Raw genomic sequence first — 16,796 nt, 5'->3', positions numbered from 1 at the left:
TGGAAAAAAATACTGTATAAATTCTGTAATACGAGCATTCTTTATAAATCCATCTTAGCATTATTTTTCTAAACATGTCAGCCCCACAGCAGAAAACCAGAGTAAAGATTTTTGAATCATGTTTTGAAACTGTTCTTTTATGAGGTTTTGTGTGCTAAAATATGAGTTTAAACACTTTCAAACAAATTTCAAAGTAGTGTTCTTTGTATAGGTCCATCACAGAATTAGGAGCTAGCTCAGAGCAAAAGTCAGTAAATTTCTTTCAGTCTCTAGAGATTGATGATTTTGACTTTTTTTTGCTTTGAGACATAGGTCATGTTCGAACATTTTCTTTTTAATCACTTGCTAGTATTTTTTGGCTATTTCTCCTTAATTTCTTCAGTATGTTGCATTCATGTCACAGACCTTCTCTCTTTGTAGTGTTACACCATCCTGAAATTATGTAGTGTATATAATGTTGCAATATAATGGTGTGGTTCCTGTCTATTTGCGATAGAGAGAGGCAGGGAGACTGAGTGGTGGTGGTCAGAATCCAAGTTTATTGTGGACTACATATGCTTATATGCTATTCTAGGAAGGCTAGTAATTTTTTACTACAGTGTTTGGGTTAATCATCATATAAATATACATTTTGCAACATTTCTTGTTTGTAGAACTTGATTCAATCTTCTCTCTTAATTCAGTCTTCTTGCTCTGTTTGTTCTTGCCAAGGCATCCTGATCATCAAAATCTTTTATGCTAATCAGGTCCAAAGTACATCACCTGTCAGTGAGTGTTTTAAAATCCCTAGTGTATAAGTCCTTTTAGTGGCTATAAAAATGCTGCAAAAATGGCTCCCTAAAAGCTATGGCTTTGTACCAGAGCACAATGGATCCCTGTGTATTGTAATGAAATTAAAGTATCTTTCCTCCTGATACCCTGGTGATGCCTTAAGAGGCTGACCTAGAACAGAGACTAGGCAGAGTTAAAGAATAAAGTAGGTATTTATTAAAAGGCCTAATGGATACCCCTTGAGCAGTACAAGAGCCTGGCCAGGGCTACACCCAAGATGGTCACAAGAGGGATGACCTGTCATGAGTTTTCACACTTTTATAAGTTTTGGTTCATTTATATTTGGGTTAATTGTCCAATTACAGCTTCAGGTTATGAAGTCCCATCCTCCTGCTTTGCTCTCTTCAATTCACTGTTGTTTATGCTTTTTGTGCCCGAAGCTGCAATGGTGTCCTTGGTTCTCAGGCTGGAAAAGGATTGTTTTGTCTAACTAAACTGTGAAGAGAACTTGCTAGCACTTAATATGAAGTTCAGAGTTATACACTAAGGCAGTACAGAATCTGAAAAATATGAAAGATAAGAACTTACGGCATCACTGGCAGCTCAAAGTTAAAATGAGGATCATGCTTTTTAACTACAACTGCTTGTATAATAAGATTAACATTGTTAATTCCCCTCAGGGAAATGTTCTGCTGCTGCTCTAGATGTCCTGGCTAATGTATTTCGTGATGAACTTCTGCCACACATCTTGCCCCTTTTGAAGGAATTGCTTTTCCATCATGAATGGGTAGTTAAAGAATCTGGTATCCTTGTTCTTGGAGCAATTGCTGAAGGTAAGGCAACAGTGCATATCAGGTTACTGAATTTTTATTGGTTCTAAAGCAGTTCTGGGTTTCCTTCTAGATGAATTTACTCGTGCAAGCAAGTATACATCCTTAGCTATTTGGTTTTGTTTTAAAGTGAATAATCTCTACATCTACTGGTTGATGACTGCAGTTACTTGTTTAATTTTTCATTTTCAAATCTGTGCATTTTTTTGAGGCTTCAATAACTTAGATAATTTCTTTTATTCCTCCCCTTTTTAACTCTGTAGCATATATTTCTTGGTCTCTCATGAAATACTACCTTGATTTGATACAACAGGAATATCTACATTTCATTCAGTGTTTTCAGAAATGGAGAAGACAAGTCCCATGACTTCAGTGCCCTGAGCTGCTTTTCGTGGATGGCTCTCTGGTTTAAATGTGTTAACTTCCATTTCTTTGTATTTACTTACAGTCTTGGCTTTTTGCCTGTATTTCCATAATCTCTGTCTGTTTTGGAAATTGAAGGAATATGTTTGGGTCCATGCCTGGATTATCTATCTTTTCCTACAGTGCCTAGTGAACATATATTTTATTTGTTGCTAGAAAGCATTTTTGTTGGTTTTGATTTCAAGTCAAGCAAGGTAAAAGTTAGTACTTCTTGCAAATCTTAGTATATTACTGCCCTTGATGACTCAAAGTGTGCAGCTTTTATTGTTGATCAGTATTTGTGTTATATTAAGAGAAAACAAGAGGAAAATTAAATTTTTAAAGAAATCTTTTTTAATGATATGGTGATTAGTTATCAAGGCCTAATCTTTCTCTGCTTGTTGTCTTGGTCACTCTGAGTAGACTGGCATAAGACTTCCAAGCTTTGTAAACCAATTTTATTTGGATATTCTTGCTATACTCCCTTTAATAAAGCAGAATTTATGGAGATTGGAGAAGCACTGAAGTAGAAATGTAGTTGGAATAAATGTAAATACGATTGAGGATTTTAATTACTGTTTATGGTGTGGTTTCATTTTAGGACTTAACATAAATTAGGAGGACTTGCTTTGTATATTGGCAAAATGTATTACTACATGATAGAGGAAGAAAATATATCCCTTCTAGGAAATAACAAAATGCTCTATTATGTTTTCTAATTCTCATACTGTAATAGCTATATTTTTCCTTCTAGGCTGCATGCAGGGTATGATTCCATATCTTCCTGAGCTGATCCCTCACCTTATTCAGTGCCTCTCTAATAAAAAGGCTCTTGTGCGCTCCATCACTTGCTGGACTCTTAGTCGCTATGCACACTGGGTAGTTAGTCAACCCCCAGACACATACTTGAAGCCATTAATGACCGAGTTGCTAAAGCGCATTCTGGATAGCAACAAGAGAGTACAAGAAGCTGCCTGCAGGTGAGCCAAAGCTTAAACAAAAAGTACTATCCATGACACTGCTTTTTCATGGGAAAATATTTTAATGCCTTAATTGATTATTCTATAACTCTGTTTCTAGCTCCTAATGTATTTTTTTTTTCCTTTTAAATTGGGGTGGGTTCGGCTTCTTCTGAAATCATCACAACTGAGTTGTGGTAAAACAAAACCAGATAATTTGTCTTTCTCTTGTCCAGTTTGTTTTTAGAATATATGAAAAGCAAACTAAACAATCTATTGCTGTAAAAAGAAATGATCTGTATGTCACACCTGTTTATTTTCAATATTTGAAATTTCATTGTCTAGGAATCTGGCTTTTATAGGCCTATGAGCAAGGTCAATACGGGAAAACTATCCCATCATTGCATTAGCAATGTTTATATTTAGCTCAAGATTACCAAAAAATTTGGGTTACAATTATTTCAAGGGATATTCTCTTTCTCTTGAAAGGAGATCCTTGGAGGTAAGACTCCCTTCTGTCCCTTGTCTGCCAATATTTAAAAAAAAAAAAGAACGGGCACACCATTATTAGAATGGGTATACCACTTGTGCAGGAAGCTCAGCAAGTAAAGCTTTTACATGTCAGTTTGTGTAGGGGAGGAGTGCACAGCAGACTGCCAAGAAAGTTTCTTCATAAAGCAGGATTACATCTGTAACATGTATACATTAAAGGTTTTTACCATAATTTTTTTACATTTTGCTCATCACAGTTTGAGCTGAATCTTTGTGTTCAATCAAAATAGATTGAGTTTGTCTCAATAATACCATTGTAAAAACATACCTTGGATGAATTTAAAGACTAAATACAGTTCTGTGTTTACCCAGGAATGGGTAGTTTAGGGCTTTTTGGGGTGGTCGTGTTTTGTTTTTTACAAGCTACTGACTGACCTATTTGGGGTGGGTTTTTTTGTCCATCAGTGCCTTTGCTACTCTAGAAGAGGAGGCTTGTACAGAGCTTGTTCCTTATCTTGCATATATACTTGACACTTTGGTCTTCGCATTTAGTAAATATCAGCATAAAAACCTGCTCATTCTTTATGATGCTATAGGAACTCTAGCAGATTCTGTAGGACATCATCTAAATAAACCTGTGAGTATACTTTATGTTCTGTATAAGCGCTCATCATATATTGAAAAACTGGTTGAGTGGCTTTTGTAGTGTGCTTTATATGTTTTTAAACAAAAATCCTGGATTCAATAATAATAAATATTTGCATGTAATATACATAGACTGTATGTAATTTTCACACTACACAAATACTCCCCATTTTGAATAAATAATTGTGTGTTTGGTGGCTTGCAAAATGTACTTCTCATTATTGTGGCTTTTTTTTCTTACTCTCAGAATTTTTCAGCTCAAAGGAGATATATAGATATATATATAGATATGACATGGGATTTTAAAGAAATTGGTAGAATGTGTGTGCTAATTTCTAATGACTTTTTTGTTGCTTGTAACCACTTTCAGTATAGCTAAACTGCTCTGTCTTTCAATGCATCAAAGCACATCATCATTAGAGATTGCTTCATCCAAAGGTGGGATAGATGTGCATTTTATATCTAAAAACACAGAATCCTTCGAGTAAATCACAGAGAGCACAGGCAAGTGTAGTGGGGGTTTTGTAGTATACATGTTCATTAATAGGATATACATATATGTCACATGCATGCTGTTGAAATTTGGTTTATTTCTCTATAGTGCTTCACATGACATAGACAAACTAGAATAAAACAATTTGGGTTGTTGCCATGGCATTTTATTTGCCATTCAAGACTCCACACTGTCAAAGGACATATTTTCCAATCTCTCTCTGGCCCTGGCCAGCTTGACTTCTGACAGCACCAGGAGGAAGCTAAATGGGAGCTCCTGGTAATGGTGGGACTTTCTTCAGTTGCTTAAAATATTGTATCTTTGGACATAGCATTAGCTGGCAGCATCTGTTGTCTCTTTGGATACTTTCTGGGAGCAACAGTACTACAGGGATGCCTTGCTTAATGTCCTTGTGACTGTGACAGCAGTGGCCGAGAAGATGCAACATTTTATACAGAATTGGTAAGTGCGCATTTCTGGAGGGATAGAAAATTACTTTCTTCATGGATGAGTAATTGAATGAGGAACAGGTTTCAGGAACTTCTGGGGATAGAGTTGAAACATGAAGGCAATGGAAGATGATTGAGAAAAGCAGGTGGCAGATGCACAGCTAGATTGTATTGCTGGTAAAAACATTTTCTGTAGCCCCTGAGTCAATCCTATAGATATGTAACAACCCAGGCAGCTATTAAAAGTTGGTAGACTGAAGCCAAACCTGGAAGGAAAGATTTGTTTTGCAAAGGCACTTATGTGCCTCAGCAAAAAATCTTAATACATAAAATTTAAGTTCTAATATTCAACTACTATATATTTCAACAAAGGTTGAATTGCAGTATATTTTTTTTCTCCTGAAAAAGTAGAATATATAAATTTTCTAGCTTTGAAATAAACTAGTATGCAATTAAATGCTTCAGTAGCTGATGCATTTTCATCTTAAACAGGAATATATTCAGATGCTAATGCCTCCATTAATCCAGAAGTGGAACATGTTGAAAGATGAAGATAAAGATCTCTTCCCTTTATTGGAGGTAAATGTTAAAATTTGAGTATGTGTCTTTTGGGAATTGCCTCTTCTACTAAGGATGTTCCTACTAGGAAGTGTGTCTATAAATGCTGTCAGTGTTAGGCATTTCCCATTATGGAGAAAATATTATGACAGTAGTGAGAATTTTTTTTAACTGAGGAAATGTTATTAAGTTTAGCAGAAATCTTTTAGAATTATTTTTTCCCTGCCATTCTTGGGTGTTTTCTTTGGGATTCTTTGTTTTTAAAAAATTGTTCCATCCCTGTTGTTCTTGTCTTCTCTCACTGCTTTCCTTTCGTCCCTTCATTAAAAAAATTACCAACAGGCTGAAGGTATGAACCAGACAAAGTAGTCTGTTCTCTGTACTTTCCAAGTGTGAAGCAGGAAAACACTTCAAGAGAAATTAGTTTCATAACTCTTGGGTAATGTTAGGGCTTGTACATTGTCAGCATGGTGAAGTTTAGTGTAAATGCTATCTGAATTATGGTAATTGTCTTCATATGAACTGTCTTGGCACCTTGAAGAAGATGCTGCTCCTGAGAAATTTTTTCAACTGACATACATAGGAGAGAATAACAATTAGCTGATGGTTGCCTTGGCTCAGCTAATCAGTACTACCTTTCCAGGTTGTTTTTGCTTAAACAGTTACTTGTGAGTATACTTAAAATGCTTTTAATTTGCTACACACAAGTAAAGGGTACTTGGGGCAGGTGAAGAAAGTGTCTCTCTCACTTTTTTTCCTTCTTTATTTTATTTCAGTGCCTGTCATCAGTTGCTACTGCCTTGCAATCTGGATTTCTTCCATACTGTGAGCCTGTGTACCAGCGTTGTGTCAATCTGGTGCAGAAGACTCTTGCACAAGCCATGGTATTTTTCTATTGCTATTCCAATGTTTTCAGAATATCTCCTTAAACCAATGTATTAACTATGTAAAGTTAGGGGTTTGCAGGGAGATTTGTAGTATTAATTATTGAATATTTAAATGAAGCTGCAGTTCTGAAACTTGTTTGTTTTTTTTTACTTTTATGCATGCCTCTGAGAAAATATAATACTCATTTTGAAAATGCATAATTATTTGTTGCAGTTGCACAATGCTCAGCCAGACCAATATGAGGCTCCAGATAAAGATTTCATGATTGTAGCTCTTGATTTACTCAGTGGTTTAGCTGAAGGACTTGGAGGCAACATTGAACAGCTAGTGGCTTGCAGCAATATCCTGACACTAATGTACCAATGTATGCAGGTGAGATGAGTAATCTGTTTAATCCAAAATTTTCTTTCTAGAAAGAATCAGAAACACTTCTAGAATTGTCAGGTTTTTTTTCTTCCTCCCTTTAGGATAAAATGCCTGAGGTGCGGCAGAGTTCTTTTGCATTGTTAGGTGATCTGACAAAGGCGTGTTTTCAGCATGTTAAGCCTTGCATCGGTATGTTTCTTTTGCATATTAAATAATTAATTTGTTTTATAAACTGATAGGAGGATGGTTTAGCCATTTTTAAGTTCCCTTTTCTGTGGGTTACCTTGTCGTGGTGTAGATTTTAGTTTTCCTTCATCAGCAAGAGTCTGTAGTCTTTTCTCCTTTAAACTGTGTGTTTTAAGACGTGTTGTTCTTTTTGTAGACAGTGCAAAAATTCATCTTGTTGCTTGATTTCTATAATGTAACATGCTTCCTGTTTTGCTGGAATACAGAAAAACAGATGTACTTACACTTCAATTAGAACAGTTGCTTTGTAGGATTTTTACTCTACTAGAATCTATGAATACTTGGATAGACTTGGAATTTTAATTTTAGTGAAATATTAGTCACAAAGATAGATTATAACATCTGTCATTTTAATCAAAGCTGGGATTTGCTTTCTAGGCTTCATTGTTGGCTGTTGGGGTTTTTTGGGGGGCTTGGTGTTGTGTTTGGTGTTTTTTTGTTTTTGTTGCTGAAGGAGGTGTTTGTTTTGGGGAGAGGTGTTTGGTAATTATTTTTTTTTAGCACAGCTGAATACATAGCTATCCGGGTGTGCTTTTCTTTCCCTACTCCCGGGAATGAGATAAAAAAGGTTTCTAGAGCTACATCAATGTAAAATCTATTAGAAATATTTTTAAATCGTAGTTTGAAAGGATTTGCATTGATCTGCTTAGGTTGTATCTTCCAGACTAATCTGATATATAGCAGAAATACAGCTCTTGTTCATTCAAGTGTAATGCTTTACAAGAATTTAAATACACTTATATGATTTTTTAAACTCCCTCTCCTTGTGATCTTACAGTAATAGAACAAGATGGTTGCTTGTATTGTGTGATGAGATTTTAAAATGTTCCTTCTAGCTGATTTCATGCCCATTTTGGGAACAAACCTGAACCCTGAATTCATTTCTGTGTGTAACAATGCCACCTGGGCAATTGGAGAAATCTCCATCCAAATGGGTAAGATTTTTTTTCTTTGAATTTTCACATATTTAGAATGGTTTGTTTGGGTTGTGGATTGTTTTTCATTTCTAGTGATGCTTTCATGTTAAAAATTTAAATTCAGTTTTAAATTCTTGTCTTTGACAGTAAGTTCAATGCACCAGATCTAAATAGATTATATATATTAATGGTCATTTTCTTCTGAATGTTTTTTTTTTTGGCTGTTTCAGGTATAGAGATGCAGCATTATATTCCAATGGTGTTACACCAGCTTGTAGAAATAATTAACAGACCCAACACACCAAAGACATTGTTAGAGAACACAGGTATCCAAAAACTGAATAATTTATGTTTAAGGGAATTAATTTTTTTTCTACGATGATTTAAAAAAATTGAGTAGAACTTATTTTATTGCTATATGTGGCTTTTATAAGCAAAAACAACTGTTTTAGAGAAACTCTTACAAGTCTCAGTCTTGCAGAAAAACATCTATCATATATCTAGATTATTAAAGTGCTTTCTCACCTTTATAGCATTTTATATTTATTTATCATCTATTAAAATATTCTTCCAATTTTATTTATGTATACAATATGACAGATATATGCAGTAACACTTAAAGACTTAGTGGCTTTACACTCATTTTAATATATGCATGTCCTTTCATGAGTACTGTACGTACATGTCTAGTGTGAAACAAATGTAATTGGCATATATATAAAAAATAATGAACTCTTTGAATTTACAATAATGCACTTTTTAAAAAACATTACTTTGTAGCAATATGCACAAAAATCTAGATCTGTGATGGCAGTTTTACCAAAACATAACTGAAATTATGTATAATTTCTATTACCTGGTCACTTAACGACAAATTTCTGAAAAGAAGTCTTAACAGTGGCATGTATGTTTCTATGTTCTGGACAGCTGCTTTGCCTTCCAAATTGGAAGCAGTCCCCAAATGCCTTATTGAACTGAAATTTCTGAGGCTTGGTTTTTTGCATTTATAGAAGGCATGTTCTGGTATGAGGAACACCTTCCATACTTCAGCAAAACTTTATTAATAATTTAACACGTTTCAGGTTTATTGTTTTACTAATTTAGAATATTTTGATTTTTTTTTTCTGTTTGAAAACTGTCTTGTAAGAAAAATGATAGCTTAGTCATTATACTGAACATAATTGAAAATTATGGAAATTCAGTGCTAGTTACATTTGGGCTTGAGCTAAGTATGAGATAAATTGGGATTTCTTTCTATGCATATTTTTCCTTCAGTATTCTCCACACCTCATCCCCTCATTTAATATGGAAGGTGAACGTAAAGGAAAAATTGCCTAGTTGTCTGGCATATTATAGGTACTGCTTTTTGAAAAGATAATTTTCATGCTAATTACTTGTTATGAAATGCACCATGGAATAGTACACGAAAATAAATTTTCTTACCCCTTGCCCCCAAGCCCCTTTGTCTGTATTGATGGACATGTAATATCTGTATCTGAGAAACATCCAGTACCTAAAAGTTTGCTTCCATAACTGGCAGAGAATTTTTTTAGGCATCCAAACACTGACTATTTTTAGTATCTTAATAGTTACTTTAAATGCAGATGCAAAGCTGTAAATAAATGTTGAGTGTGATGTAATGATAAGTTTCTTGTGGGATATTGTGCTACATGCCATTGGTATGTGCAAGAGTATTAATTTTTTCTATTGTAGGTTGTTATGTAATGAGCTATGAAAACACTTCTGTTATGGAAACATATGAGATCAGCTTAAGTAAAATAGTTGCATAGAAAATAATGAGTACATGCCAAAAGTTACCCTTTGACAAAAATTACTATTCCTCATACAGACTCTAGCTGTGAGAATTTACAGATAAACCTTAAAAGTGCACTTTCATTTGAAAGTATCACTTCAAATGCAGTTTTGTGTTAGATCTGCTGAAAATTTGAAATCAATTAATGTCTGGGCAAAACAGTACATTACCAGTGACATGTAGCTTTCATGGAATGGGTACATTTAAAACTGCTAGTGTATCCTACACTAAACTTTTATTGGAGAAAGCATCATCTGCTTTATTGCATGTTTCATGAAACTGTTCACAAACGCCTGTTAATTAGTGTTGCATAGTATGTCCCTTGAACATAGGTTTCTTTGCTTCATATAAATCTGCTGGATTTTAGTATTATTCATGGATTTTGCTTCAAGTAATTCTGATACATTATTTCCCACCTTCTCTTTTTTCTGAAGATTAATCTTTTGTGAGTTGAGCAAACACCATTAAAACACACTTTCATGATGATATTATTTTCAGTCTGGCCCTCAGAACAAAGGACCACAATACCTAATCATTCAGAGAAGCAGTTTTACTTGTTTTTTGTCTTTATGCTTTTGTATCAAAAGTCAGATAATCATACAACTTTTATGAGGAAGTTTTTCTAAACAGGAAAAATATTTGGATTAAAAAATTAATTTTATCCAGTCACTTGCTATGAGCTAGCAACCACTTTAATTTTTCTACAAGATTATGAAGAAAGCAAATACTTGGGTCTCTTTGAGAGTGTTTAATCTATTTAGTGTTTATTAGATAGACCACAATGTATTCCATGTAAAAGTGTTTATAAATGTATTTTTACTGATAGTAGACCTATCAAAATCTTAAATTCTAAATATTGAAAAAATTAAATTTTTAGGACTACTTGATACTAAAACCAAAAATGGTTAATTCCTTTCTATCATTAGTATCCATAATAGTACTTTTTATTAAAAACTTTGAAGTGTAAGTAGATAAATTTACTGTAAGAGGTGATTCTGAAGAGAGCAGAATGACTACTTGCATCAGAAAGCCTTTGTATTTCAAATTGTGTTTTTTGGTGTTCTCTCATTTACTTCTTTAATTTTTCTTTTACCCTGGAGACTATACCATATATGTTGCTTCCTCTTATTCAAGGGGTTGTAATAAACAGCACTGGTGAAATCTTATGTTTACTATCATATACAGATTCTGTTGGCTTCTGTTTCTGAGTTATTTGTTGTTTTTTCTTTATTTTTTCTCCTCCCCCCTCATTTGCTCATGTCTTGGTTGGCGTTTGGTGGTGTATAACCGTGATTGCATTACCTTAGCAATAACAATTGGTCGTCTTGGTTACGTTTGTCCTCAAGAGGTGGCTCCCATGCTACAGCAGTTTATAAGACCCTGGTGTGTATTATTCAAAATTTTTTTTAATTCATTTTTCTTCACTTTCTTTCTTTCTTCTATCTCACTTTTAGATATATTTTCAGTTGGTTACAAAATCTCAATCCTTAATCATTGCCAACCATGTGACTAATCTTGTCCTATCAGGTTTGTGAGTTTTTAGTAGCACTGTCATGTATTCTTTATGTTGTGGCTAACGACTAATTTATGCATGGGATAAGATTGTCACATGCTTGCGTGTTAAGCTTGACCATGAAAGAGCATTTTAAAATCCACGAGAATGATAATACAATGCATGCAAATACTCTAAAATTTAAACTGTGCATTACTTTACTTAAAATTCAGTCTGAGGCTTGAATTGCTGTAAGTAATCTATTTCTATACTTGTTATGTATAAAATAGCTTGCTTGCTGCTGTAAAGGTTAAATAATTGTTCTTTAAGTGATATCTGACAATTCATATTGCAATAGTATTATATGTTCTGCTTCTAATAATGATAGTTTCTATAATTATAATTATTTTTATATGTGTTTATTTTGTATTTAATGGAATACAGGTCACACTTTCTAACTATATAGTTCAACAGGAAAGCAAGATTCTGTAGGTGATACCTAATGGGAATATACTAGTAAACACTGTGTGCAACAAGTAACTTTCTAAGTGTTCAAAATAGTGTTTCAGGTAATCTTATCAGTGTGACTTATTCCATCAAATGCTGTCATCTAGTTCTGACTTGACTGAATCAAAAAGTAATAGAATTATTCAAGTTTTGCTCTCCAACTTACTAGGTGCACTTCTCTGCGAAACATAAGAGACAATGAGGAAAAGGATTCAGCGTTCCGTGGGATATGTACCATGATCTCAGTCAACCCCAGTGGAGTAGTCCAAGTAAGATACATAAATAGGTCTTAACTTCTTTTTTCTTTGCTCATGTGAAATTTAGTGAAAGCTGTATACGGAGTATGAAAAATATTTAGCTTGAAGTGGATTTCCAGTAGTATGTGCTGTAACTTCTTTTTAGGCATCAAGAAGACCAAAATGTTTATATTCCAAATTATACATATCCTGATACTTCAGGATTTCTGCTTCAGTAATTATCACTTATGGAAAGGAAGACAGCATTGTTAAATGCATTTTTGTCTTTTACTTACAAGGAATATGTCAATAATGAACTTTGATTAACTGTATTCTGATACTTCTATCAGTCTTTTTTATGTTGATATGTATGAAAATACAAGACAAAAGCTGACATATTGAAACCTGTTTTTCAGATACAATCTAGGCTTTTAAAAAAAGAAACAAAACAAAAACAATAACCACCCCTTCATTCTTAAAACTGGGTCAGGGAAGATTCTCTTTCAGCTTTGGCTATATTGCTTAAATAGTCACCATAAGGAAGATGCATCCCTTTAAAATAAATTGTACATCTCTAGAATATGATTTGCTCTTTAGTCTGTGCAGCTCCAAGGTAAAGCTGTATGAAGGTAATATTTTCTAAAAGGAAAATAAAGGTGAATTTCCCTCTCCTCTGCCTGGAATCCTTCTCCCTGAAATGCAAGAATTGAACCTTTATCTTGTTTTGAATTTTTCAGTTCATTTCACGTATCCCTTATCTTGTACTTAGCATTTTCCTCTTCTGCTGTCTGTTTGTTCTTTCACACAGCTTAAATGGAGGGAGCAATTAAGGACTCTCTTCATTATCCAAGCTCTCCTCCTATGTAGTTGTTATCCTCAGTTCCTATCCAAAAACATGCATTATCAACTTAATCATTAAGACTGATGTTTTAATGGTATAGTCAGAGGTAAAGCAAAATAGTTATTTTGGGGTGGCTTTAGTTTTGAACATGTACACATTCTGTGTATCCCAGAAACAACTTCTGTCTCTGCTTAAAAAAATACAACAGCTTTTTTCCCAACTGAAAATACATGAGAGTAAGTTGCAAGTGTGATCCCAAGTTTGTTGATTGTTATTGAGATGATTGGTTCTCAAACTTATAATGTGTACTGAAATGATTAGTTAGACAAGTGTGGTATGGGGGAGGGAAGAGGTGTTTGTTTGTTGGTTTGGGGTGTTTTTAACTGTGGTTCAATTTAATAAAAAATCCTATGAAACAAAGGTATTCCTACACTGAGCTATTTCTATTTCCATATACTTAAACATACAATAGCTTACCATTATTGTCTGAATTAACTAGAAAATAAAGGCATAAAACTAAAAGCAGAGTTGTGAGTTAGGATCAGATATCCTGCATAGTTCATAGAACAAACATTGGACATTGTTTTCGGACCTATAAATGTTAAGTTCCTAACCTATGTGATTGTTTAATCTTATAGGACTTTATTTTTTTTTGTGATGCTGTTGCATCGTGGATTAACCCAAAAGATGATCTCCGAGACATGTTCTGTAAGGTAATGTTTCTAGTATGACGGTATATCTGAACTGTGGTTATTTTTGGATCCTTTTTTTTCCTTGTTGTTTATTTCCATTATTAAAACTTACTGTTTTTGTGGTCATGAAGGCTTTCTTGCAAAGTCATAAACTGTCAAACAAAACATTAAAAAAATCTGATTTTTTTTTAACCTATATTTTTATAATGTCCAGCCTACTATGTTTTGGCTGCATTTGGAAGAACAGGAGGTTTTATACCACATAGAAAACTTTTTTTCCCCTTTTTTTTCTTTTCTAGAAAATGAGATCTGTGTGGTTTAAGACCCATCTCCCCCAAGAATATATATTTTTTTAAATATCTAGAAAATTGAAAATGGAAAATCTTCCAGTAGTATCCTGATCTGTTTATCTTGCTCCAGATGAAAATAAGTTTTTGGGACTGCTTAACCCTCCTCAGAGTTCCTCTTGGATAAGCAAGTCTTCAAGAAACTTATGTACAGATATAGCCAAGAATGCATTCCTAGACAAAGTGTCAATAGAATTTAATCAAAAGGAATGTTTGCCTTGTGTGAAATAAACAAAACACACACAGAAACAGAAAATAATATTCTGTGTTTATGCACTAGTGTCTTCAGTTAAAAACCAGAACAAAATAAACTTAGTTTCATGCACAGATGCTGTTATTGTTCAGTATTGTTCAGGCTTTTCTTGTATGTTGTAAAGTGAAATCTCTAGTTTTAGGAAGGATGTATGTCAAAAGTTAATGGTCCTCTTAAAGATAAAATGGAACATATTTTTAAGTACACACTTGAATTGTGGGCCAATATTGGCACTTCCTCTTCAAGTAATGCCAAGTGTGTGCATCAGAATGAACTAGAACATTGGAATCCTGACTTGAGTATCAAAGACAAAAAAAATCTCAGTGTCCTAGTTAGGAGACCAAATATCTGAGAACCTTCAAAGGAATATCAGGGTCAGGAAATGCATGGCTCTGGGTATTCTAGCATCAGCATAAGGAAACAAGAAATACAAGCTTAAAAGAAAGTCCAGGATGCTGTCTGTGATGGCTGTCCAAAGCAGTTTCAGTACATGTTTCTGTCCTGCTCCTTCAGCATACAATACTTACTTCAATAAGCTATGCTCCTCTTTTTCAGATTCTTTCCAGGATATCCACATGGGATCTAATGCATTCAAAGTAGACAGTGTTTCTCGGTCGCTTGGCATAAAGACATCCTTGCTTTTCAAAATGTATTTTTTGTAGTTTTTGCCAAGCAAGGACAGAGACAAAGCTTTCTTCAAGTGATGGCATACAATTTTTTTAGATTGCTTCCTCATTGGAATGAGTTTTTATTAGTTGAATACATGATTATTATAGTCCAGTTACATATTTTCCAATGATAATTATGCCTTTTAGAAATAATGAGAAAAAATTTGTAGTCCCCCAAGGCCTTTCTCTTGATAGTGGATAGTGTTTGGGTTTTGGGGGGATGGTGTTTTGTGGAGAAAAGAAGAAACCTCACAACTTTATAAAAGTTGTAATGCTCGGTATGTTTATTTATGGCCAGACGCATGCAGAGAAAATTCTCCTCAAAAGGCATGCGTACCCCTGAAGATCTCAGGTCTCCTTTTATCCCCCTTCCAAATGCATATGCATACAGTTTCACAATAAGTTCATACATATTCATCCCGCGTGACATTTATCGCCAGTTCTTCTTTATCAAAGGAATTCCTAGGTCGGGAGGAAATTGACCTCGTGGTCTTTTCTGTTTTTCTTTCTCTGTCTCCTTGCTGTCTCGGCATGCGAGTTTTTCCTTCAGTTTTGGCCTCACAGACTTTTCACCTCTTCTAGACACTTCACCTAATTCAGAATGGATCTCTACTCTGTCTCATTCCCCCCTTTCCTAGGAAATAAGTAAATTCTTTTACTTAATGAAAACCCTCATGACAATAAGTGTCTTTTAATGCTCCACCATGTACGTTTGATAAAGAGGTTAATACAGCTATTCGTTGTAGTATTCTCCAGTCCCAAATTAACAATATAGTAGATAATCCTAAGCTTATCCCAACTAATATTAGTAAAACTACAATGGGGTGGCACAACTTATTAAAGATTCCATTTGCAGTTGGTGACCACCCAAAGATCACATCCCACCAGTGATGATCCATATTTTGTTTTATTCTTTGTAGAACTCTGGTTATCTCCTTTGTATCATGTTGGACAGTAATTAAGGTTTTCTTTCCACTTTCTTGGATTTCCTTTAAGATCTCCAATAGGCCTTGGTGCTTAATTAATTGTTTTACTAATGTAGGGTTCATCCCAATAGGAGTAGGTGGTAGTCTGTGATACATCGTGTAGTTAGCTTTAATCAGCTGGTGGGATGTCACTGGGGCCAAGTACGAAAAATCACACCCGATAATCTTAACAAAATTACAAGTACAGAAATTAGAATGATTTCTACTAGACAGAATAAAACCATTGCTATCAATTTTTACAGCAGCACAGGAGCACAGGCAGCTCTCAGACATATACACCCTTTTCCAGTATATACGAGCACATTTTTCTGGTCAGTGACTGGATGAACATAAACAGTGGCATTATGTATGGTAAGCACAAAGGCAGTGGCCACATTAGAAACAGGATCATAGGTGAAATTCACCATAGTCCACCAGGATTGAAACTTCCTTTCAAAATCAATTGCATGATCCCACACAATTTTCCGAATTTCAGCTGTAAAATTACCTTCACCCCCTTCCCATATGATCAGAGCTGCTGTTGCTTGCATCTCTAACTGTGCTTGTATACAACTGAAAGCTAAAGACACATTATCTTGAACTGTACTAAGTGCTTCTACTATTAACTTGTGGTCTTGGTCCCCGGCATTTTCATACTTCCTTACTTTGGCAGTACTTTGAAATCTGTCACTGGCTAGTTCCTAATGCCGATAGAGATTACTATAAAGGCTGCTTCGATTTTGTTAGGCTACCTGCTGCAGCGGCCAGTCTATTCATCAGTATTTCTGAATCAATTCCATTTAAAACTCCTAATCTTGTCCCTAATATGCCAGTTAGATGTTTGTTATGGGGAACAGGAACTGCTTTCTGTCCATGACCATCCCTCCCTGCCAGAGGGATGTGCTGGGCTCATACTACAAATTCAGACACACTTCACAAGTGTATCTGACAGAGGTTTAGGTCATA

At 34.6% G+C, this 16,796-nt stretch overlaps 1 protein-coding gene across 7 annotated transcripts in view; it reads left to right on the top strand.

Moving 5' to 3' along the window:
* Nucleotides 1–16,796, top strand: part of LOC135460380 (transportin-1-like) — a 172,581-nt gene that overhangs the window by 104,896 nt on the left and 50,889 nt on the right. For 4 of the 7 annotated variants that reach the window (XM_064737177.1, XM_064737179.1, XM_064737180.1 and 1 more), the window contains 12 exons: nt 1,452–1,604; nt 2,758–2,983; nt 3,920–4,091; nt 5,534–5,620; nt 6,376–6,483; nt 6,701–6,859; nt 6,955–7,042; nt 7,936–8,034; nt 8,247–8,342; nt 11,137–11,212; nt 11,998–12,097; nt 13,544–13,618. In XM_064737177.1, coding sequence (XP_064593247.1) covers nt 1,452–1,604; nt 2,758–2,983; nt 3,920–4,091; nt 5,534–5,620; nt 6,376–6,483; nt 6,701–6,859; nt 6,955–7,042; nt 7,936–8,034; nt 8,247–8,342; nt 11,137–11,212; nt 11,998–12,097; nt 13,544–13,618 — 1,439 coding nt within the window. Of the gene's footprint in view, nt 1–1,451; nt 1,605–2,757; nt 2,984–3,919; nt 4,092–5,533; nt 5,621–6,375; nt 6,484–6,700; nt 6,860–6,954; nt 7,043–7,935; nt 8,035–8,246; nt 8,343–11,136; nt 11,213–11,283; nt 11,358–11,997; nt 12,098–13,543; nt 13,619–13,896; nt 13,998–16,796 lie in introns of those variants that run through there. The other 3 variants (XM_064737181.1, XR_010443219.1, XM_064737182.1) reach the window with 3 other exon arrangements.

The sequence above is a fragment of the Zonotrichia leucophrys genome, unplaced genomic scaffold, assembly GCF_028769735.1.
Source record: "Zonotrichia leucophrys gambelii isolate GWCS_2022_RI unplaced genomic scaffold, RI_Zleu_2.0 Scaffold_36_1286893, whole genome shotgun sequence".
NCBI lineage: Eukaryota > Metazoa > Chordata > Aves > Passeriformes > Passerellidae > Zonotrichia > Zonotrichia leucophrys.
This window is presented reverse-complemented; position numbering and strand designations above follow the sequence as displayed.